General features: G+C 67.1%; 3 protein-coding genes across 5 annotated transcripts; 2 read left to right on the top strand and 1 right to left on the bottom strand.

The window, feature by feature from the left end:
• The first annotated feature begins 176 nt into the window (after positions 1-176).
• Positions 177-5,000, top strand: CPTP (ceramide-1-phosphate transfer protein). Its single transcript, XM_012657558.1, has 3 exons — positions 177-730; positions 1,748-1,882; positions 2,070-5,000. The coding sequence occupies exons 2-3, from the start codon at positions 1,761-1,763 to the stop codon at positions 2,590-2,592; spliced, it is 645 nt and encodes a 214-aa protein (XP_012513012.1). The 5' UTR covers positions 177-730; positions 1,748-1,760; the 3' UTR covers positions 2,593-5,000.
• Positions 5,001-5,050: 50 nt separating this feature from the next.
• On the top strand, positions 5,051-8,890 carry LOC105820956 (taste receptor type 1 member 3). The gene is made up of 6 exons (XM_012657557.1): positions 5,051-5,241; positions 5,324-5,624; positions 5,705-6,487; positions 6,569-6,772; positions 6,911-7,031; positions 7,159-8,890. Exons 1-6 carry the CDS (start codon positions 5,051-5,053, stop codon positions 8,121-8,123), a joined length of 2,565 nt encoding a protein of 854 aa, XP_012513011.1. The 3' UTR covers positions 8,124-8,890.
• A 46-nt stretch (positions 8,891-8,936) lies between these two features.
• DVL1 (dishevelled segment polarity protein 1) lies at positions 8,937-21,073 on the bottom strand. 3 transcript variants are annotated; one of them, XM_012657550.1, is made up of 15 exons: positions 20,851-21,073; positions 15,032-15,101; positions 14,706-14,827; positions 14,485-14,588; positions 14,134-14,272; positions 13,721-13,814; positions 13,582-13,651; positions 13,359-13,498; positions 13,190-13,266; positions 13,035-13,102; positions 12,821-12,898; positions 11,970-12,101; positions 11,693-11,860; positions 11,417-11,623; positions 8,937-10,166 (listed from the first exon to the last, which is right to left on the bottom strand). In XM_012657550.1, the coding sequence occupies exons 1-15, from the start codon at positions 21,018-21,020 to the stop codon at positions 9,793-9,795; spliced, it is 2,013 nt and encodes a 670-aa protein (XP_012513004.1). In that variant the 5' UTR covers positions 21,021-21,073; the 3' UTR covers positions 8,937-9,792. The 3 variants fall into 3 exon arrangements, with proteins under 3 accessions (XP_012513004.1, XP_012513003.1, XP_012513005.1); XM_012657549.1 differs by having other exon boundaries at positions 12,746-12,898; XM_012657551.1 differs by lacking the exon at positions 12,821-12,898.

Consider the following 21,073-nt stretch of genomic DNA (forward strand, 5'->3'; position numbering starts at 1 on the left):
GGCTTCCGGTCCGCTCTCCGGAAATGCGGCCTGGCCCGTCGGGCCTCCTGATTGGGCGACCGCCCACCAATCGGGGCGCGGGGCGGAGCCGGGCTGCGGGTGGTGGCGGTGCGAAGCAGCTGCAGCACCGAGGCGACGCCGGCCCAACCGAACCCGCGGGGTCTGGCGGTCGCCGGGGGACCGGGCGCGGGTCCCGGGACCCAGCTGATGGGACCCCGGGCACGGGAAGGGGCGTCCTCGTAGAGGGCCGCAGCGGGTGGGCGGCCGAGGACGGGCTTCAGGGCGGCCGGCGGCGGCTTAGGGCGCCCCCACACTGGCCCCTCGGCCGGGGCAGGGACCCGCCAGGCGGTGCCATCGGAGCCCCTCCCGGGTGAGACTGGCAGAGCTGTTCCTGGGGCGGCGGGCTGCCTGTGCGCACGGCTGCGGGCCCCTGCGTCACCTTCCTGCAGCTGGCGGCTTGCCCGCCCCGGCTCTGCAGCCACTGCCCTTCCTGTGGTCCCCAGCAGGCAGCTCTGAGAGGCTCGCGGCAGCTCCCTGTTGGCTGCTGGTTCAGGTTCTGAGCAGGAAGGCTTGCAGGATATCTGACGACCAAGAAGGAAGCCTGGGAACCTCGAAGGCCACCTGCTCAGTGAACACAACACAGCCCTGAGAGAGGGCAGGGGCGTGCCAGAAGTCTCCAGACGCCATCTTCCTGAGGCCCAGGCACCGCCGTCCCTGCACCTGAAGACAGGTGAGCTCATCCCTGAGGCCTCAGCCCAGTGCCAAGCATGCAGCCCAACCTGTGGGGCCTGCAGGACCGCAGCACCCACTGGGCCTGCAGGGCAGGGCATGCAGCCCATTTTCCCCAGAGATGAAGGACTGAGGCTTAGGACAGTGAGCAACCTGCCCACTGGGCGGGAGGCAGAACCCACACAGGGACCCAGGTGTCCTGCTCCTGGCCGGGGTTCTCGCCATAGGTGGGGCTCCCCCTGCCCCATGCTGGGGGCCTGCAGGCCAGGAGACCAGGGCAGAGCTCCCAGCACCCAGGGCACGGGAACCCCCAGGCCCAGCGGGGTGAGAGCTCCTAGGCAAGGTGAGATGCAGCTGAGTGCCTGAGACCCATCAGAGCTGCCACAGTGCCGGCCACAGACGTCAGACAGGGGTGCTTAGATGTTTGTGGAGTGACTATGAATGAAAGCAGAGTCCAGAGCAGGGCCTGGGCCACTTCCCGAAGGTTCCTTAGGGTTGCAGGGAGGGCCTGTGGCCATCTTCTGCATGCGGTAAGACCTTGGCCCAGCCACTCTCCTGTGCGGGATGCGTACAGTTTCAGCATCAGGAGTGAAAAGATTGGTGTTCTTCCATCTGCCTGTCCATCCACCCAGTGAGCCCCACAGCCTCTGCCCTGGGTTGGGGAGTAGCAGTGGGCTGGGGGTGGGGGGCAGCCTGCCTGGCCAACATCCCCATTTTCATTTTCCACAGTATTTATCTCCTCATCTGCTAGCCCAGGACTTCCCGTCTTTGTTATTGTCCGACACACCGTCCCCACTAGAATGTCACCCTGACGAGGTGGGGCTGTGCCAAGGTCTGGGTGTGTGACCCGGACAAGGGGCAGGGCGGGTGGTGTGTCTCCAGTTGGGGGGGTTTCAGTGGGCTTTGACAGGATCCTGGCTACTTCTTTCCAACTGTTCCCCCTACACTGAAAACATGAGCTGCGGAGGGAGCCGACTCACAGTGAGACAACCGACCAGCCCTGCTGTGTGTGTTGCAGCTTGTATCAAAAAATGGATAATCCAGAGACAGGTTTCAACCTGAAGGTCGTCCTGGTCAGTTTCAAGCAGTGTCTCAACGAGAAGGAAGAGGTCCTCTTGGACCACTACATCACCAGCTGGAAGGGGCTGGTCAGGTGTGTGTCCGGGATGGCTTCTCTGCAGAGGGACAGGCCTGAACCGGGACTGTCCCAGCCAAAGTCCCATCCCACCTGGCACCATGAGGGCCAGGCGCCCACCCACCCCAGGTGTTCCCACCCGGCCTCCCTGGCCCTGCAGCTCAGGGCCTGGGTGGGGACTCGAGCTCCTGCTTCCCTCGGGCAGGTTTCTGAGCAGCCTGGGCACCATCTTCTCCTTCATCTCCAAGGACGTGGTCTCAAAGCTGCAGATCATGGAGCATCTGAGGAGCGGCCCCCAGGGCGAGCACTACAGCAACCTGCAGTCCATGGTGGCCTATGAGGTGGGCCACCAGCTGGTGGACCTGGAGCACCGCTCCCACCACCCCGACTCAGGCTGCCGGACCGTGCTGCGCCTGCACCGTGCCCTGTACTGGCTGCAGCTGTTCCTCGAAGGCCTGCGCACCAGCCCTGAGGACGCGCGCACCTCCACGCTCTGCACCGACGCCTACAACGCCTCGCTGGCTGCCTACCACCCCTGGATCGTGCGCCGGGCTGTCACTGTGGCCTTCTGCACTCTGCCCACACGCAAGGTCTTCCTTGAGGCCATGAACGTGGGGACCCCCGAGCAGGCAGTGGAGATGCTGGGGGAGGCCCTGCCCTTCATCGAGCGCGTCTACGACATCTCCCAGAAGCTCTATGCCGAGCACTCCCTGCTGGACCTGCCCTAGCGGCTGGGGGCCCCGGCCGGGTGGGCATCCGCTGCTGCAGAGCTGGGCTGGGGCAGCCAGGGCCCGTTAATCCTGTGACAGCGCTTTCTGGGTGCCTTGAAAACGGGAGACCTGCCGTTGCCCCTGCAAGCTGAGCATGTGGGGAGTCACAGGCTGTGGCCAGGCCGGGAGGAGGCCCATCTGCCACAGCCTCACCTCCAGCCTCCTGTGTTCAGTCAGGCCTCGCTGAGGCGCAGACAGTGGAGAAGGGGGCAGATCGGTGCATGCAGAGCGTGACAGGTGGCCCCACCCGCCCAGAGCAGACTCTGGGAAGTGGGGTGAAGTCACAGGTCCCTGGGGTGCAGTGGGTTCGTCCTCCCCACCAGCCAGCTCGTGTCCTTCCCGTGCCAAGCTCAGGCCCAGGACGCAGTGTCTGTGCCCAGGTGGGTGGCTGTCCCCCGGGAGGGGGAGAGTCCTTGGACAGGGTCTGGGCACTCGAGCTCTCCCTGCCCCTCGCTGCCTGGTTGGCCTCACACTGTGCTGGGTGGGCCAGGGGCAGTGACAGTGGGAGCTGAAGCCCCGAACTCGGCTTCCCCCAAAAGTCTCGGGAAGGCCCACCCTGCCCTCAGCATGCAGCCCTCAGGGCGGCGGCTCCCGCGGGACACGGACTGCCTCCCACTGGGGGAGCTGGGACTCTGCCCCCAGTGCCCAGGAGGATGCTCTGTTCCTTCACTCCCACCCCTTGCTGTCCTGTCCCCACAGTGCCCCAGAGACCCGGGGGTTACGGAACAGGAGGGACAGGACCCTGTTGCCTAGGTGGCAGCTGCCAGACCACCACAGTGCAGCAGACGCACAGGCTCGTTGGGGGTTCTTGGTTTGTTTTCCAACATGAATAAATCACACAGCATTCCAGGATGGGGATACTGGGTTACACAAGGCTCCTGATTACCCGGGGGAGGGACACAGGGGTACCCTGTTAGGGCAGGGAGGGGCCTGACCCCCAGGACACAGCTGAGGTGGGTGTGCTCCAACCCCCTGGAGGGGCAGGGTCAGCCAACATTGGGGGAGGGCTGTTCCTGGGGGGCTTTGGTCTGCCCCCCACACTGTGAGGTCCGTGTCATCAAGCCCATTTCACAGGTAAGAAGCCAGACACGGAGACTCGCCAACCCCCAGGGGGCTGGGTTGGGGACAGGGTCTCAGGCCTGCCAGCGGAGTGGGGGGTGGGCATTGCTCTGAGCCCCACAGTAGCCCGAACAGAAAGGATGCAAGTGGGGAGGGTCCTCACGGACACCCCAGCCTCAGTCTGCCAGGTCCACGTGCACATGGCAGGGCCCCGGGCCCCGTGTGGTGCTGGCAAAGGCCAGTGACTGAGGAACTGGCCTGGGAGGACAGCCTCGGGTCCACTCGGGCCAGAGAGCAAGGGGTATGCACGTGCGTGTGCCTGTCTCACGGGCCCACCCTTGCAGGGCAGTAGGGAAGAGCAAAGCCCAGGTTCGGCCTCCTGGTGGACGCCTGCCAGGCCCCGACCCAACCCCAGCAAAAGTCGACAGCCTCGCCCAGCTCCTGTCAGCATGGGGCCTAAGTTGTCAGCGAGGGCTCCCCAAGACCCAGGCAAAGGGGAGACGGGCCCCACCCTGGGGCCACCCCCCACCACAGGCACAGGCCTGGTGCACTGGCTCATTTGGTTACAGCACTTCCTCCCTCCTTTGCATGGGCCCCTCCAGGCCCAGCTGCGAGCTGTCCTCAGAGGGAGGCACCTGCCCGCCCGCCGTGTCTGGAGTGCCCCAGCTGGGGGTCAGCAGTGTAGCACCTGCCATAGCTACCACAGCTTCCAGGCAGAGGAGTGGCCGAGGCCCTCAGGAACACTGTTCCCAGGCAGGCGGGGAGGGCCAGGGCCCCACCCAGCTGCAGGGTGGAGGCTGGGCAGCCAGTCGGCTGTCGCTGGCCTCCTGGCTGGTCTGCAGGCCTGGAGGGGCCACCTCTGCAGCCCCCTAACTGCTGACAGCACAGCCTTGAGTTGGAGGCCAGAAACTTCCTGGTGCTGGAGAGAGGGGTTTCTGTGCCCATGAGAAGCCCCCACCCAGCACTGGCACCTCTGCACCCCTCCTGCACCAGCAAGCCCCCAGGGCCCTGGGTGTCCCGGCCCCTCCTCTCCAGCCTGCTGGGCGGCTCAGAAGGGGTGAGCCGAGGGGCTCGGGCACAGGCACGTGACAAGGCCACGGCCAGCAGCTGCTCAGAGACTGCCTGCGGGTGCCGTCGGCCGGAGAACCCGGTGGTGGTGTCGGGAGGAGTGTGACGTGCACAGACCTTCCAGGCTTGGGAAAGCCAGGACATCGCCAGGGCCCCCGGGGGCTTGGCAGGTGAGGATGGCAAGTGTTTTGCTAAACAAATCCTCTGTCCCCTCCCTCTGGGCTCACTATATCTGGGACTCCCGCTTGGTACCCCCACTCAATGTCCCTGCTGGGAGCCACCACCCACCATGCCAAGCCTTGCTGTCCTGGGCCTCAGCCTCGCGGCTCTCTTGAGTCCTGGGACGGGGGCCCCACTGTGCCTGTCACAGCAGCTCAAGATGTCAGGGGACTACATGCTGGGCGGGCTCTTCCCCCTGGGCACGGCCGAGGAGGCCAGCCTCCGTGGCAGGATGCAGCCCAGCAGCCCTGTGTGCACCAGGTGGGCGGCGGGAGCAGCCTGGGTGGGGGTGCAGGGCGGCGGGCGGGGTCTTCAGGCCGTCTGCAGCTCCCTGTGGCCTCAGGTTCTCAGCCCCCGGCCTGCTCTGGGCGCTGACCGTGAAGATGGCCGTGGAGGAGATCAACAACGAGTCCACCCTGCTGCCGGGGCTGCGCCTGGGCTACGACCTCTTTGACACGTGCTCAGAGCCCGTGGTGGCCATGAAGCCCAGCCTCATGTTCCTGGCCGAGATCGGCAGCCGCGACATCGCCGCCTACTGCGACTACACACGCTACCGGCCTCGCGTGCTGGCTGTCATCGGTCCCCACTCCTCGGAGCTCGCCCTGGTCACGGGCAAGTTCTTCAGCTTCTTCCTCATGCCCCAGGTGGGCCCCGTCACCCACCCCCAACCCTAGCCCCGCCGTAGGAGCCCCTCACGTCAGGAGCTGCCTCTCGGCCCCTGCAGGTCAGCTACGGCGCCAGCATGGACCGGCTCAGCACCCGGGAGACCTTCCCCTCCTTCTTCCGCACGGTGCCCAGCGACCGCGTGCAGCTGACGGCCATGGTGGAGCTGCTGCAGGAGTTCGGCTGGAACTGGGTGGCCGCGCTGGGCAGCGACGACGAGTACGGCCGGCAGGGCCTGAGCATCTTCTCGAGCCTGGCCAACGCGCAGGGCATCTGCATCGCACACGAGGGCCTGGTGCCGCTGCCCCACGCCGACGGCCCGCAGCTGGGCAAGGTGCAGGACGTGCTGCACCAGGTCAACCAGAGCAACGTGCAGGTGGTGGTGCTGTTCGCCTCCGTCCACGCAGCCTACAACCTCTTCTCCTACAGCATCCGCTACAAGCTCTCTCCCAAGGTGTGGGTGGCCAGCGAGGCCTGGCTGACCTCAAACCAGGTCATGGCGCTGCCCGGCATGGCCCAGGTGGGCACCGTGCTCGGCTTTCTGCACCGAGGCACCCCGCTGCCCGAGTTCTCCAACTACGTGCAGACCTGCCTGGCCCTGGCCGCCGACCCGGCCTTCTGTGCCTCGCTGAGCATGGAGCAGCCAGACCTGGAGGAGCACGTGGTGGGGCCGCGCTGCCCACAGTGCGACCATATCACGCTGCAGAACGTGTCCGCCGAGCTGAGGAACCACCGGGCCTTCGCCGCCTACGCAGCCGTGTACAGCGTGGCCCAGGCCCTGCACAACACCCTGCAGTGCAACAGCTCGGGCTGCCCCGCGCGGGAGCCCGTGCAGCCCTGGGAGGTGAGGACGCGGAAGCCAAGTCTGTGCCCCACTGCCGGGCAGGGCCATCCGTCTTGCGACTCAGCCCTGCCTCCCCCGCAGCTCCTGGAGAACATGTACAACATGAGCTTCCATGTTCGCGGCCTGGCACTGCAGTTCGACATCAACGGGAACGTGGACATGGAGCATGACCTGAAGCTGTGGGTGTGGGGGCAACGAACACCCACGCTCCTCACTGTGGGCACCTTCCACAAGCACCTCCAGCTGCAGCACGGGAAGATCTCCTGGCACACAGCCCACAACCAGGTGAGTGGGGGCCGGGGCACGCGGGTCCCTCCCACACCGCAGCCCCCGGCCTGGTGCAGCCCGGGGGCGGGGGGCCCTCCGGCCATGGGTGGGTGCACCCAGCCCTGGGCAGAGCTGGACCCCGAGGCCCGTGCCCAGACGCCAGTGTCCCAGTGCTCGCGGCAGTGCCGAGAGGGCCAGGTGCGCCGAGTGAAGGGCTTCCACTCCTGCTGCTACGACTGCGTGGACTGCAAGGCAGGCAGCTACCAGCACAGCGCAGGTGAGCGCCGCCTGGCTGCAGGCGGGAGCACACTGAGGGGAGGCTCCCACTGCGTCCTGGCTCCAAGGCCAGAGCCCGTGGTGGGGCAAGGATGGCCCCCCAGCACCCCTCTCTCCTCCTCCCGCAGATGACCTCACCTGCACCCCGTGCAACCAGGATGAGTGGTCCCCGGAGCGGAGCACACGCTGCTTCCGCCGGACGACCAAGTTCCTGGCGTGGGGGGAACCGGCCGTGCTGCTGCTGCTCCTGCTGCTGGGCCTGGTGCTGGGCCTGGTGCTGGCCGCCCTGGGGCTGTTTGTCCACCACCTGGACAGCCCGCTGGTGCAGGCCTCGGGCGGGCTTCTGGCCTGCTTTGGCCTGGCCTGCCTGGGCCTGGTCTGCCTCGGCAGCCTCCTGTTCCCCGGCCGGCCGAGCCCCGCCAGCTGCCTGGCCCAGCAGCCGCTGTCGCACCTCCCGCTCACCGGCTGCCTGAGCACACTGTTCCTGCAGGCGGCCAAGACCTTCGTGGAGTCGGAGCTGCCGCCCAGCTGGGCGGACTGGCTGCGGGGCCGCCTGCAGGGACCCTGGGCCTGGCTGGCGGTGCTGCTGGCCGTCCTGGTAGAGGCGGCGCTGTGCACCTGGTACCTGACAGCCTTCCCGCCAGAGGTGGTGACAGACTGGCAGGTGCTGCCCACAGAGGCGCTGGTGCACTGCCGCATGCACTCCTGGGTCAGCCTCGGCCTGGTGCACGCCACCAACGCCACGCTGGCTTCCCTCTGCTTCCTGGGCACCTTCCTGGTGCAGAGCCGACCCAGGCGCTACAGCCACGCCCGCGGCATCACCTTCGCCATGCTGGCCTACCTCATCATCTGGGTCTCCTTCGTGCCCCTCCTGGCCAACGTGCAGGTGGCCTACCAGCCAGCCGTGCAGATGGGCGCCCTCCTCCTCTGCGCCCTGGGCATCCTGGCCGCCTGCCACCTGCCCAAGTGCTACCTGCTGCTGTGGCAGCCCGAGCTCAACACCCCCGAGTTCTTCCTGGGAGGGGGTCCCGGGGATGCCACAGGCAGGGACAGCGGTCAGGGTGAGGAAGGAACTCGGAGCAAGAACAAGTGAGCCCCCACCCAGTGGCCCCACCCCCGTGGCTTCCTCGAGATCTCCCAACCCAGCAACCCCCAATGCTCTCCATTAAGACCCTCCCGCTCCAGGTTCTGACCCCAAGTTGTCTGCTGACCTTGACCCCATGGTGACCGCCAGGCCTGCAGCACACAGGAGGGGCCCGTGCGACCCCACCACCTGGGGCCCAGAGAGCCCAGCTCTGGCCCCGACCTGCTGGGCCCAACCAAGGCCTGCCCGGGGGCTCAGCCCCACTGTTCCAGAAGGAGCCCGCACCGCGGAGTCAGCAAGGCGGGCAGGAGAGCCCCCACAGCAGGCCCCACTGACCTGGTCATGCCCACCTGGGGCCCCCACCCAGCACCCCACCCCAGCATCGCGGGAATGGGGGGGCACAGGCGTGTACCCAGGGAGGAGGGGGTGTCCTGCCCTCCCTGACCCAGCCCTCGTGGGCAGGCTGGGGTCCGTGCCTGCCACCAGCACCGTGGACAGAGCCCGGGCAGAGGTGGGGGGTCAGCACCACGGCCAGCACCAGCCACCAGGACCCCTGGAGCCAGGAGCCAGCACCAAGGACAGAAAACTGCCCGCCAGGACCCAGGACCCGCTGCCAGCCAGCACCAGGGACAGAGCGTGGGACCAGCAGGAGCAGAGGACAGCACCCGGCCAGGCCCCGAGCAGGGCTTGGGTCGGTCCTGGGGGCAGCTCTTGGCAGGGCCCTTGGGGGAGGCTGCACCGACCCCCATGCCCCGTCTACGGCAGCATCACCGAGGAGAGACACAGGCCACACGCCAAACCCATAAAATTAAACGCTTTTTAGTGTTTAAAATAGCATTTATACAGAAGCAGCATTTACACAGAAGCAGCTATGTTAACTACGCAGACGCTGGGACTTTGATACAATATCTACAGCGCAGGCGTGGGCCGGAAACGCCAGGAAGGCGTGGCGCATGCGGGCACACGGTCACAAGGACGCTGAGGGTGGGCCGGCTGACCTCCCATCTCCCCGAGACCCCACCCCAGCAGCAGCTGTGCACAGCGGTGCCTGACCCTGGGGGTCCTGTCCCCTCCTGCCCTGGCTGACACACAGTGGGGGACGGCACAGCCTGCCCTGCCTCCGCCCAACCGTCCACACACTTGGCCCAGGACATGCAGACCTCCCACTGGGTAGGGCAGGGCCGCCGCCTCCCCCAGAGCACACCAGCCAGGCAATAAATAAATAAATTAGATCCCTACTGCAGGCAGCCAGAGGGTCCTGGGGGCTCCAGTTCCACCCCCTGGGCCTGGGGCCAGATGGGCAGGTCCGTGACCTCGGTGAGCAGGGGGCGCTGGGCTGGAGCCCAGCTCTGCGGGAGGGGGGACATCAGCATGGAGCCCAAGAGGGTCTTCTTCACCCTGGTGGGTCAGCTCCAGACGGGGGCCGGGGGTCCCTGAGGCTCACGCTGAGTGGCCAGATAAGACCTGCTGAGGACAGAGACGGGGTCTCCCCCGTGCAAGTCTGCATAGACGCAACCTGCTCCACTGCCAGGGTACCCCAGAAGAAGGTGGGCTGCCAGGTGTAGACTGCAGGGGTCCGGGTGCCCTCAGCCCAGCGCCCACAGCCTGTCCCGGCGGCCAGACCACTAAGCCGCTCACACGCACGCCAGTGCAGCACGACCTCCAGCCCCGCCATCGGTCACATGATGTCCACGAAGAACTCACAGGGGTTCCCCATGGCCTTCTGGAAGGACTGCCGGCTACCTGTCAACTCCGGGGGCACAGCGGCCAGCTCCCGGACAGGGGGCCCCCCCGGCGGCCCACCCACCACTGCATAGGCCTTTGTCAGGGGGTGCAGCGGAGGAAGGCCTGGGGCGGTGGCCGAGGCCTGACTGCGCGGGCTGCTGCCGCGGCTGAGCTGGCTGGCCGGACGCTCCCGCCAGCCGCTGCCGCCCACCCCGCTTGGCGCCGTGTGGTCCGATTCACTGCCGCTGCCCCCGGCTCCAGCCGCCCGGCACTCCTTCTCGCGGCCCGGGCGACGGCTGCTCCGGGTGGACCCACTGCTTTTGCTCCCTAGGGGTGAGGAGGGGAGGAGGAGGCAGCGGTCGGTGCCAGGCCAGGTCACTTGCAGGACAGGCAGCCACTGCCAGGCGACCGGGGCAGGACCAGATGGTCCTGAGTGGGGTGGGGTCGGGCAGCCATGCAGACATACAGGCAGGGCCCACACCGCCCGGGAAGCAGGAGCAGCTGCAGCAGGTGGGGACTCTGGGGGCCAGCTCTGCACCCCCATACCTCACCCCAATGCTTGAACTGAGGGCCCGGTCGTACAGCTGAGAAACTGAGGCACCAGCAGGGCCCCGTGTGCCCGGAGCTCCCACCAGCCATCCTGGACTCCCCGCCCCAAGGCCCACTGTCCACCCGGCCCCAGGGCCCTGGCCAACTCCACTCAGCCCGTCCTGGGCTCCCAGGAAGTGGCGGGAGCCTGCAGGCCGACCAGGGACATGCCGAGAGGGACGCGGGCGGGACCCTGGCTTACCGGCCCTGAGGGTCCACTCCGCTAGTCCTTCAGCCTAAGGCTTGCTCAGCACAAAGCAAGGAATAGCACGAGTCACACACCAGGCCCCGCCTGGCCGCCGCGCCTGCCGCCGGCTGCGCCTGACCGCGGCTGGGGGGGCTTGAGTGGGTGCGAGGGCCTGTCCAGGTCCACAGAAACCCCGACACAGCTGCTCCTGGGGCACCACCACCTCCCGGCCCCTCTCCGCTCTCTCCCATCCTTCTCTGGGTCGCCTGGGCCGGCAGCCTGCGCCTCTCCCCAGACCCTGCAGGCACGTGGCCTCCTTGTGCCCAGGGGACACCCCTGGTCGCCGACTCCCCAGACACCCCTGCCATGGCACATGGCTGTGTGCAGCTGCCACAGGAGGGGCTGGAGGCCATCCTCCCATGTCCTGGGGCCTGCAGTCACCCTGCCTGACACCTCCAGCCACCCCACCCACTCTTCTCAAACGTCCTTTGCCACACGGTCTCCCGCCTCTCGTCTCTGCCACACCTGGAGCCCCAGCCCCTACCCTTCCCACACACAACCCTGGAGACTCCAGGCTCCCTGAGACTCCTCCTCCCCACCCACCCCTCAGCCAAGGGAAGTGGGGTCCAGCCTGTCCCTGCGTCACACGGTTCTGTCTCCCCCTCACACACTGGCTCCCAGGTCACCCCGGCACCTGCACATTCCCCACCCGGGGCCCAAGCACACAGCGGGAGCACACGGCAGCAGCAGGGGCAGGGTGGAGCCGGGGGGGAGGGGGGCAGGGGCCGCGGGGGGCTCTCACCTTCGCTCTGCTGACTCCCGGTGCTGCCGCTGCCATAGCTAAAGCCGGGGTCCTGGTACGCAGGTGGGAAGCAGGGTGGGGGCCCCGGGTACTGGTAGGGGTAGCCCTGACCCAGGGGCCAGGGCGCAGCCGGGTGGGGCAGCGGGGCCAGTGTGTCCTGGTCCGAGGCTCCACTGGAGCCGCTGTTGAGGTTCAGGGCCGCGAGATCTGGTGGGGGGAGGGCGGGTGAGAGCGGGGTGGACGGGCCCTCCCCGGCCCCCCGCACCCCTCACTCACTGCTGCACAGGTCCCCGAAGACGTAGTAGCACTGCTCGGAAAAGGTGATCTTGTTGACCGTGTGCCGCAGGAAGCCGCGCTTCAGCATGCTGCTGGCGTACTTCCGCGCCTCCCGCCGCTCCCTGAAGCCCTCCACATGCGTGTACAGCCAGTCCACCACGTCCGCCCCTGGCCACACCGCGTGAGTCAGACCTACGGAGCCCTGGGCCGCTCCTGCCTGATGAGGAGGGGATCCAGGTCCCCACCCCACCCCCACAGGCCGCAGACGGCCGCTCACCGATGACGGCATTGGCAATGGTGATCTTGAGCCACATGCGGTCGCGGATCTCCAGTCCCGAATCCGGCAGCTGCATGACCCGGACGACGGCGCCCATGTCACTCTTCACGGTCAGCGGGGCCTCCTCCAGCTCTGCAAGGCACGGCCCCCTCCTCAGCCCCCGCGGCTGGGCTGACAGCCGGGGTGTCAGGATGCACAGGCCACGGCACACTCCAGGCCCATCCCCGCTCAGGCAGAGCCTGCTGCCGGGGGCCCAGGCGGGGGGCTGTGTGGCGAGGGCCCAAACCCACTGCAGGCTGGACCCCGGGATCGGGCAGTGGACGGGGGTGTGAAGGCTGGACCTTCGTTCCCCCTACCCCACAGACACATCAGGACCTGGGGCCCAAACAGGGTTGAGGACACTCCCACCCACCTGACCGGAGCCCAGCGGGACAGGACAGGGCTCCCCTCCCTTCCCCTGCGAGCCTGGGGCTGTTAGTAGTGTTAGCGACAAGAAAGCGGAGCGGAGGCCACGTGAACCACCCCCAGCCGGCTCAGTGCACCAGGCACCCGGCAGGGCCCAAGTGCACCTGCCGCTCCCGACAGAGCAGTGCAGCAGGGCTGCGTGAAGCACACACGGTCGTCTGTGTGCACACGTCTACGCGGGGCGTTGGAGACAGCCGGCACACGTGTCCAGGCCCCCGCAACAGCCGCAGGAGCACCAGTGCCCACGGCCGGCGGACCCTGGGCCGCTGGGGCTCAGCTTGCTGCTAGGGCTCTCGCGAGCTGCCACTTACGTGGAGCGCCAGGCACCGAGCTGGTTAGTGAAGAGGAGCTGGTGCGCGTGATGGCGCTGGAGCAGGGGCTCGTACCGTAGCGGGGCAGGGCTCCCGTCAGCGCCGCCGTGTGGGACAGCCAGGCGGCCGGGTCGATGGGCCGCACTGGGTCGGCTGGGCAGCCGCCGCGTGGCAACAGAAGACGGAGGGGTGGGCAGGCAGCGGGGGTCAGAGCAGAGCAAAGGGGAGAAAGGCCCGTCAGGCTGGGCCGGGCACCTCGACCCCCCACCCCGCCCCAGGGGTCACTCACCCCTCGGAATGGTGAAGTAGCTCCGGGGAGTCGGGTCCCAGCACTTGGCCACCGTGAGGCTGATGGGCCTGCGGGACAGGCGTGTCACCGCCAAAGCCCCGTGGCCCCCACGCCCCTGCACGGCGCCCTCCCGGCACCAGCATCCCAGCCCTCACCCCGTCTGGGACACGATCTCCCGCAGCACCCGCACGGCGTCATCGTTGCTCATGTTCTCAAAGTTGACGTCGTTTACCTGGGGGTTGGGGGCAGCGGTTAGGGGTCGGCAGGGTGGGCGGGCACGACCTCAGCCCGCAGCCCCCGCAGCCCCCGCAGCCCCCGCCACACCTGCAGCAGCATGTCGCCTGGCTCGATGCGGCCGTCAGCGGCCACGGCCCCGCCCTTCATGATGGAGCCGATGTAGATGCCACCGTCACCCCGGTCGTTGCTCTGGCCCACGATGCTGATGCCCAGGAAGTGGTGCCGCTCTGCGGGGGGTGCGGTGAGCAGGCACCCGTGCTCCCCACCCCTGCCAACCCCCCACCTCCACCCCCGCCCGCCAAGGCCTCACCCATGTTGAGCGTGACGGTGACGATGTTCAGGGACATGGTGGAGTCGGTGATGCTGCTGAAGGAGGAGGCCTGTGGGGGCAGGCGGGTGAGCACGGCGGGGGCTGCAGCGGATGCAGCCCCCACCAGCCTACTGCCTACCCTGTCCGTCTGCCGCAGGCGCTGCTTCCGCCGGCGGCGCTTGTGCTTCCGGATGAGCCGGGACGAGGTGCTCTGCTCCGTGGAGCTGCTCAGCCTGGGGGCAGGTCAGAGGTCAGAGAGAGGCACATGGGGGGGCGAACCCTGCCCCCGACTCCGACCAGGCTGAACCTGGGAACCATAGGGCCCAGGGCAGGCAGCTCCTGGTGCCCACACCCTGGCCCTTCATGTGTGACAGGCACACACACAGACCCCACACACGCCTGGTGCCCACAGCCCTGGCCCTGCACGCGTGACAGGCACACACACAGACCCCCATAGACAGGCAAAGATGGGGACACGAACACATGTAGCCAGCGCACCACCTGCACGCACACACATGCACGCCTTGTGCACACACAGACACATCCCTGTACCTGCTGGTATCATCGTCCTCATCAGAGTCGACAAAGCTGCTGGACTCAAGCTCACTGCTCAGCAGGGTGGACGCGCTGTCGGGGGGCAGCCCCAGGTCCCGCCGCCGGTCCCCCCTCGGGTGCCCATTGGTCCGGGCGGCTGTGGGGGCAGCAGGGAGAGAGCTGACTCGGGGGGCCCAGAGGTCACAGGGCTGGAGCAGCAGCGTGATGAGGTTGCCATGCCTGTGGCCTCTACCCAGGGACCTCCTCTGGTTGGGGGATGGTAACTGGGTGTTGGCAGGGATTTGGGGTATACCACAGGGGTCCCAGGGAGGTTTGGGGTCCAGGGCTGGGCAGGCACAATGGTGGTACCTTCCTCACGGTTCCGGCGTCGGGCTCGCTCCCGCCGGTGGCTAACAATGGACTCCGTGCCAGTCTCATTGTCCATCCCATCACGGCTGCTGGCCACGTTTGGGCTGTGGATGAGAGCGGGGTGGGTGGGCTGGCCAGGCCACCTGCCTGCCTATAGGGGGTCCTCTCTGCCAGCCCCTCCCCCCCAGCAGCAGCGAGGCTCAGCCCCCCAGAGTCCTTACTGGAAGGAGGGGGGCCGGGAGTCTCCGATGCCACCCGTCCGCTCGAGAGGCGGGGGCAGGTCCGCGTGGCTGTCAGTGCCCTGGGACCCCGCGTCCGAGTGAGCACCCTCGGCCAAGACCAGCTGTGGAGGGAGAGCACTCAGGGTACCTGTCCGGTCAGGCCACCCCAGCGGGGTGCCCGGGCACAGGTGACCTGCCCCCAACCCTACCGTGCCCAGCCTGCCAGCACCTGGCCCCCATGCCCACCCCTCCCCCCAGGAAAAGCCCCAACCCCTGTGATGTGGAGACCCCCGTGGGGCACCCTCAGGCCAGGCCACTGGACTCACCCAGGAAACCACGCGGCCATTGAAGCAGGGCAGCTTGGCGTTGTCATCAAAGATCTCCTCCTTCACCACCCTGAGGGCAGACACAGCCTGAGATCCCTGACGGGGCGACCCTGCCTCCGTCAGCACAGGCCCCACCCTGGGGCCTGGACTACAGCGTGCCCAACACGGGCGTCAGCATGCGGATGCCCCCACCAGGCATGTTCTCTCCTTGGGGACCCTCCTCAACCTCTGTCACACCCTAGACTGCCCCCACCCCTGGCCCTCCAGCCCACAGGGTCAGCCCAAAGCTCCTGCTCCCCTCCAGGGCCAGTCCCCAGCCTCCAGGTGGGTGGACAGATGGGCGAGGGGCTCCCTGGGAAAGTCTCCAGCCCCCAGTGTTCACCCCGCCCTGACCCTCCTCTCACGCCCGGCCCCAGGCTCCGTCAGACTCTCCTCACCCCAACCTCGCTTAGGCCAACAGCCCCTGCCCTGCCTCCCTGTCTTAGGGACAGCAGCTCCCCACCTGCAGGTGCCCAAGACCCCTGTGGGCTCTTCTCTGTCCCACACCCCAAATCCACCAGGTCATGCAGGTCATATGAGGTTCTACCTCCTGGCCACTGCCAGGTTGGCCCCCACCCTAGCCTGCCCCTCAACTGCTGGGGCCACATTCTGCCCCTGCACTCAGACCCTGGCTCCCACTAACCCAAGGGAACCCGAGCCCTCCAATGGCTGCCTCTGGCCTCCTGCCCGCCACCCCACCCATGGGGCCGGCACCAGGTTCCACCTGCCCTTCCCAGCCCTGTTCACGTCTCCCAGGTCGGCACAGGGTCCCTGGCCAAAACGACACACATGTCCACCCTACTTCGCGATAGGGGGCTCTGTCTGGCTTCTTCCCTGCGTCTGCCCAACCTGCTTCACAGCTGGCCTCAGCATAGACACTCGGATGGTCAGACCCCATAGGTGGCCAGCCCACTGCTCTCCTGGTCCATCCAAGCCAGGGAGACGAAGCAGACCGCCACACACTAGACCAGCACTGGCTCTCAGGGCTGTGACACCCCCCCACCCAGGACCTGTAAGGGCACCCAGGGACACAAAGCAGCCAGGCCCTGCAGGGTAACAAGCCGCATCTGCTGCCCTCACCGGCCAACATCAGGACCCCACCCCCAGTAGGTGGACTCGGGTGGGGGGTGGGCACCCAGGCAGGACGCAGGGGGTCAGGGAACGCGAACAGGAAAGGAGGCCAGATGACCCATGGTCAGGGTTCAAAGGGCTGAGGGCAGCAGCCAGCAGGGCTCAGAGGGAGCTGCTGGGCAGGGGTAGTCCCTGGGCCAGGGCAGGGGGCAAGACAGGCAAGGGCTGTGGCCTCCCAGGGCCAGGCGGGCCAGTGCCCCACCCCCTGGCACCCAGCCCTGCCCAGCACAGCGGGATTTTCCACACCCGGGACTCGGGCCCAGTGAAGAAACGGGAACCGGGAGGCCGGGCCTGGACGCACACCTGGCAGGAAGCAGCCTCATGGCCACTGGGCCTGCTGCCAGCTCAGGCCACCCCTGCCTGCTGCCCCAGGCCCATGGCCCCAGGGCACCTTGACTCAGCCAGTCCTGGGCAGCAGCAGGTGGCAGGATGGCCCTGGACAAGCTGGCACCCCACACTCCCACCCAGTGAGCAGAGGTGGCCCCAGGCCCCAGTGGCCGCCCTAGGAAGGAGAGGCACCCCTGCCCAGCCCTCTGGGGTCCTGAGGCTACCACCCAGGGCCAAGCCGTGACAATGAGGTGGATACCCCTACCGCGCAGAGACTCATTTCTCAGGACCCCCAGTGTGGCTGCCCCCACTCCCAAGCCCCAGCCCTGCAGAGCTGGGTGGCTTCCCAGGGAAGGCCGTGACCCCCACACCAGGCTTCAGCAGCCCAGGGTGGGGGCACTCCCAGAGCACAGCTAGCTGCAGTCAGTGGATGGGGGTCCACGGCAAGCCCCCGTCTCCGAGCAACCTGACCTCAACACAGGCCCCAGCAGGGACCACATCCCCACCTCACCCCAACGCAGCCTCAGTGGGCCCAGTGGCCTCTCCCTGCCGCACCCAAGCCCCAGCCCTCTCTGACTCACTGCAGGAAAACAGGGGAGCCGCCCCAGCACCCACACAGCAGGGACCGCCTGCTCCCCCAGAAGGTCCTGCCCCTCTCCCAACCGTCCAGAGTGGCTTGAGCCCCCACCACCCCTGGGCCAAGGCCTCAGGATGATCCAGGGCTGCCTGAGGTCTCTGTGCCCCCAGCCCCCAACAGACGCTCCCCTGGCCCTCTCAGCCTAAGGAACCCAAGTCCTCCCACTGGCGTGACAGCGTCCTGCCCTGCCCTGAGAGTTAGGCATTGGGGCACCCCAGACCCCCACCCAGCTAGGCCAGAAGGAAGGTGGGCAGGGCCAGAACAGAAAGGGCCCACACCTCTCTCCACCAGGCCAGATGGCAGAGCAGGGGCCAGAGCACCAGGACAGGCTTGGGCACCTGTCACAGAGCCCAGTGCTGCCCACGACTGGCCGGCACCACTCCCTGGAGCTCCAGAGTGGGGACAAGTTCCGGGGTGGGTAGAAGCCGCAGGGTAGGGGGGAGCGCTTCCCGACAGCCCTGTGTGCCTCACCATGTGGGTGGGAGAGCGACCTCAGGGGAAACCGCCCAGGGCACCCCCTGCGGCATTTTGCCCCCACCTCAGAATCCCTAGCAGGATAACCTCAAAATTGCGGCTGCCACCCCCACAGACGCGCCCCAGGGAGGAATCTGACCCGAGGCAGGGCCCTCTGAGCCCCTCACAGCCACAGGCCACAGAGGTGCCTTGGGGCTGCCAGAGGCCGCAGCACACCGCAGGCCGGCCTCCCGAGTGCCCGACTGCCCCACTCTCCCCACGGCAGGCAGAGCAGGAAGTGGGCAGCAAGAGCTGGCACACGATGGGAGGCGCAGAGCCATGCCGAGCTTTCAAAGAGCCCCTGTACATCCCTACGAGCCAGGGGGTCCTTGCTCCTGCTGAGCCTTGGTGCAGCAGGGCCCTCAGCCTCGGAGGCCCCAACCCCGACTCCTGACCCCAGGTCTAGCCGCTCTTCCGCCAGCCTGTTCTGTGGGTACTGCAGAGTCCTGGGGTCTCTCTGAGCCTCCTCCCCAGGCTACGCAGGCTCAAAGGTCTACGCCAGGCCCTGGCTGTGAGCTCCATGGGTGAACTGTCTGGACTCTCCCAACACAGGGGAGGCACATGGGGCACAGGGAGGCTGAGCCACAGACCCCAGGTGGCACAGCCAGGGAGAGAAGAGTAGGACCTCCCCCAGGCAGCCTGAGCTAGGCTGAGCCTCACGTCCCCCCACACACTGCCCAGAGCACAAGGAGCTGTCATGACACCTGTGTCCACAGGCAGGTGGCTCCAGAGATCAGAGCTCTGGGTCCATACCTTGCCTCAACCCAGTCCCTAGCCCCTGGGCCTGGGTCACCCCTGCCTTGGAGATGGAGAAGCTGGAGCCATTGCAAGGCAGATGAGCAAAGCGCCAAGTCCAGCAGGCCTGGCATTGGTGGGGCACCCCTGGTAGCAGGGACCTTGAGCCAAATACCCTCTCCCCTCTGCCTCAGCCCTAAGGCTGGGCCAGAACCCACCCTGCACTGGCACCCACCAACCCAGCACTGGGCAACTCTGGGCCAGCCACTGCAGGCCTAGAGACTCTCTTCCAGCCCTGGGGGTCCCGGGTCAGAACAGCTGTGACCTGCGCTGGAAAGTGGGGACAGATGAGGGATTTCACCCTCCTGGCCAAGACGCACGTGGGGAGTGGGGCTGGCCACGCCAGGCTCCCTTCCTTGATAAGTGGCCAGCTGTGGTCAGGAGCAGAGATTTGGGGAGCCCGGGGCTGGGGCAGGAGGCCCAGACTCACAGGTTGCTCCTCAAGCCCCAGTCTGAGGCCACCCGTCCCACGGGGCCAGCGCCTGCCCAGCTGGGACCTGCCTTCCCTTCCCCAACTCTGGCTACAGTCACTTGGCACCCAGGGCGCGCTCCCAGCTGGCTGTAGTTTACAATAAAGTGAGCAACCGAGCAGCTGCTCTCACAGAGCCCTCGTTCCACCGACTAAGTCATTCCACGGAATGAACAGAGCTCTACAGGTACAACACCGGCAGGGGAGGAAGGAAGCCGGTTCCTCTCCAGGCTCCTGAGGCCACCAGCCAGGGCCCAGGGAGGAAGTGAGGGAAGCTCCCTGCCTGCCTGCTCATTCTGCACTGGTGTCACCCCCAGTCCCCACAGTGTCCCAAACCCTACAGCCCAGCCCGGCCCCTGCCTCCCAGCTCTCTGTGAACCTGCTCCCTGAAGTCCTGTGTCTAAGCCCCTGTCTGGTCCCTGACCCACACCCCAGCTGCCCGAGCCCACCAAACACCACAACGACACTCAGTCCTACTTCAGGACCCAGATCCGCCCACCCACCTCTGAGGTCAGGGCACCCTCGGGTCCTCCCGACCTGCCCAGTAGGACAGCCTCTGCTGGGAGTGCACGAGGTCCGGGGGCCAGGCTGTCTCTGCTCCTGGACAGCCCCCACTGGGTGTCAGGAGCAGAAGGCAGGGTCCCTTTGGGATGCGCCCCAGGACGTGGTACGAGGGCTGCAACCTGGGGGCTGGGCATGTTCCTTGCCACACATTTCCCAGGGCCTGAGCTTGTGACAGAGTGTCACTGACTTGGGTGATTTTTGTTAAAATAGTAAATTAAACACAAAATGCCCTTACACGTAACCCACACTCATAGTCAAAGAAGCCCAGGCCCAGGGGAGCAAGGAGGCTGTGTGAGATGCCCATCAAGGGCAGGGCCAGGCCCGACTCGAAAAAGAAACACCCCCTCCTGCCCCGACCCAACCTGAGCACACGGGAAGGCCACGGCAGTCAGAGCCTGCCAAGGACGCACCCTCTCCTCTGTGTCCCTATTTGGTGGGGTGGGGAGGCCAGAGAGTCTAGTTGTCCAATCGTCCCTTGAGCCTCCGAGAGCCACAGAGTAACCCAAGCCTGACCTGGCCTGGGGCTGCCCAGGAGCCATGTGACCACAGAATCCAGGAAATGGCCTCAATGTCAAAGTCCCCAGACTCAGCCACACACAAGGACGCCAGCTGGCCTGAGGGTGGCCAGGCTCACCTGCTGGGCCCGCAAGGCCTCTGAGCAACCCCGGCAAGCACTGCTGGGCTGGGGACTCAGGTTACCCGAGGCAGTGCCAGGTCAGACCTAGAGCAGACTGCTAGCCTCGCTGTCCCAGAAGGCCGAGCTTAGCACAAGGAGGAGGTCCCCTCGCCTGGGGCGGCCACCATCGAGGCCTGGCAAGGAGGTGCTGACCCAGGCCGCCTCCAAATGGCAGACGACCTGGGCTGCTCCCAAGAACACAAGTGCTGTGTAGCTCAGCAGGGACAGACGCCCAACAGCCAGGAACCTCAGGGCAGGGGCAGACGGAATGAAGTTCCATGGTCCCCAGTGAACCCTGACCTCTTCCCTGTCACAGGGACCCTGGAGGGGTGCGCCCAGGGAAGCTCTGTCTGCAGACCCCAGCTGACAGATCTACGGGTGTCTCTGTCCCTCCCATCCCACTTTCTGCCATGCCAACTAGGGGACTCCCCCTCTTCCTTCCCCGACACCCCCTGACCTCCGGCCCGCCCTGAGCCCCACCCTGCAAGAGATGCAGCAGACCCCGAGCCTGACAGGGCCGGGTGGGACTCCGGAGAGGGGTGGCCTTGGGCCAGGCCCCGCCGCCGGCCCCTCGGGCTCTGGGTTCGGGCGGGCGCTCGGCCCGCGGGTCCCCCGCCAAGCCCGCCGCTCGCAGGTGCCGGCCCGCGGCCGCCCTCAGGCCGACTGACCCGAAGTCCTGGTCCATGGACTTGAAGAAGAATTTGTAGGCGTGCACAGGCCGGTTGCTGAGCACGTTCTTGAAGTCCGCCAGCGTGACGCGCTCGGGGGCCACGGGCAGCTTGACCAGGTACGGCGTCTCCTCCTCGTCCATGTGGTAGATGATTTTGGTCTCCGCCATGGCGGCGGCGCCCAGCCCGCGCGCTCAGGCCCGGCCCGGGGCTCGACGCGGGG

The sequence above is a fragment of the Propithecus coquereli genome, unplaced genomic scaffold (genome assembly GCF_000956105.1).
Source record: "Propithecus coquereli isolate 6110/MARCELLA unplaced genomic scaffold, Pcoq_1.0 Scaffold544, whole genome shotgun sequence".
Classification (NCBI taxonomy): domain Eukaryota; kingdom Metazoa; phylum Chordata; class Mammalia; order Primates; family Indriidae; genus Propithecus; species Propithecus coquereli.

What these genes read in the sequence shown, in the direction of transcription:
- CPTP (XM_012657558.1), top strand. Translation starts at nt 1,761, where the DNA reads ATGGATAATCCAGAGACAGGTTTCAACCTGAAGGTCGTCCTGGTCAGT. An exon ending in AGCTGGAAGGGGCTGGTCAG is followed by an intron (nt 1,883 to 2,069) that starts GTGTGTGTCCGG and finishes TCCCTCGGGCAG; the next exon opens with GTTTCTGAGCAGCCTGGGCA.
- LOC105820956 (XM_012657557.1), top strand. Translation starts at nt 5,051, where the DNA reads ATGCCAAGCCTTGCTGTCCTGGGCCTCAGCCTCGCGGCTCTCTTGAGT. An exon ending in GCTTCTTCCTCATGCCCCAG is followed by an intron (nt 5,625 to 5,704) that starts GTGGGCCCCGTC and finishes CGGCCCCTGCAG; the next exon opens with GTCAGCTACGGCGCCAGCAT. An exon ending in CAGCTACCAGCACAGCGCAG is followed by an intron (nt 7,032 to 7,158) that starts GTGAGCGCCGCC and finishes CTCCTCCCGCAG; the next exon opens with ATGACCTCACCTGCACCCCG.
- DVL1 (XM_012657549.1), bottom strand. Translation starts at nt 21,020, where the DNA reads ATGGCGGAGACCAAAATCATCTACCACATGGACGAGGAGGAGACGCCG. An exon ending in TCCATGGACCAGGACTTCGG is followed by an intron (nt 15,102 to 20,850) that starts GTCAGTCGGCCT and finishes GTCTGCCCTCAG; the next exon opens with GGTGGTGAAGGAGGAGATCT. An exon ending in ATGGCCGCGTGGTTTCCTGG is followed by an intron (nt 14,828 to 15,031) that starts GTGAGTCCAGTG and finishes CTCCCTCCACAG; the next exon opens with CTGGTCTTGGCCGAGGGTGC.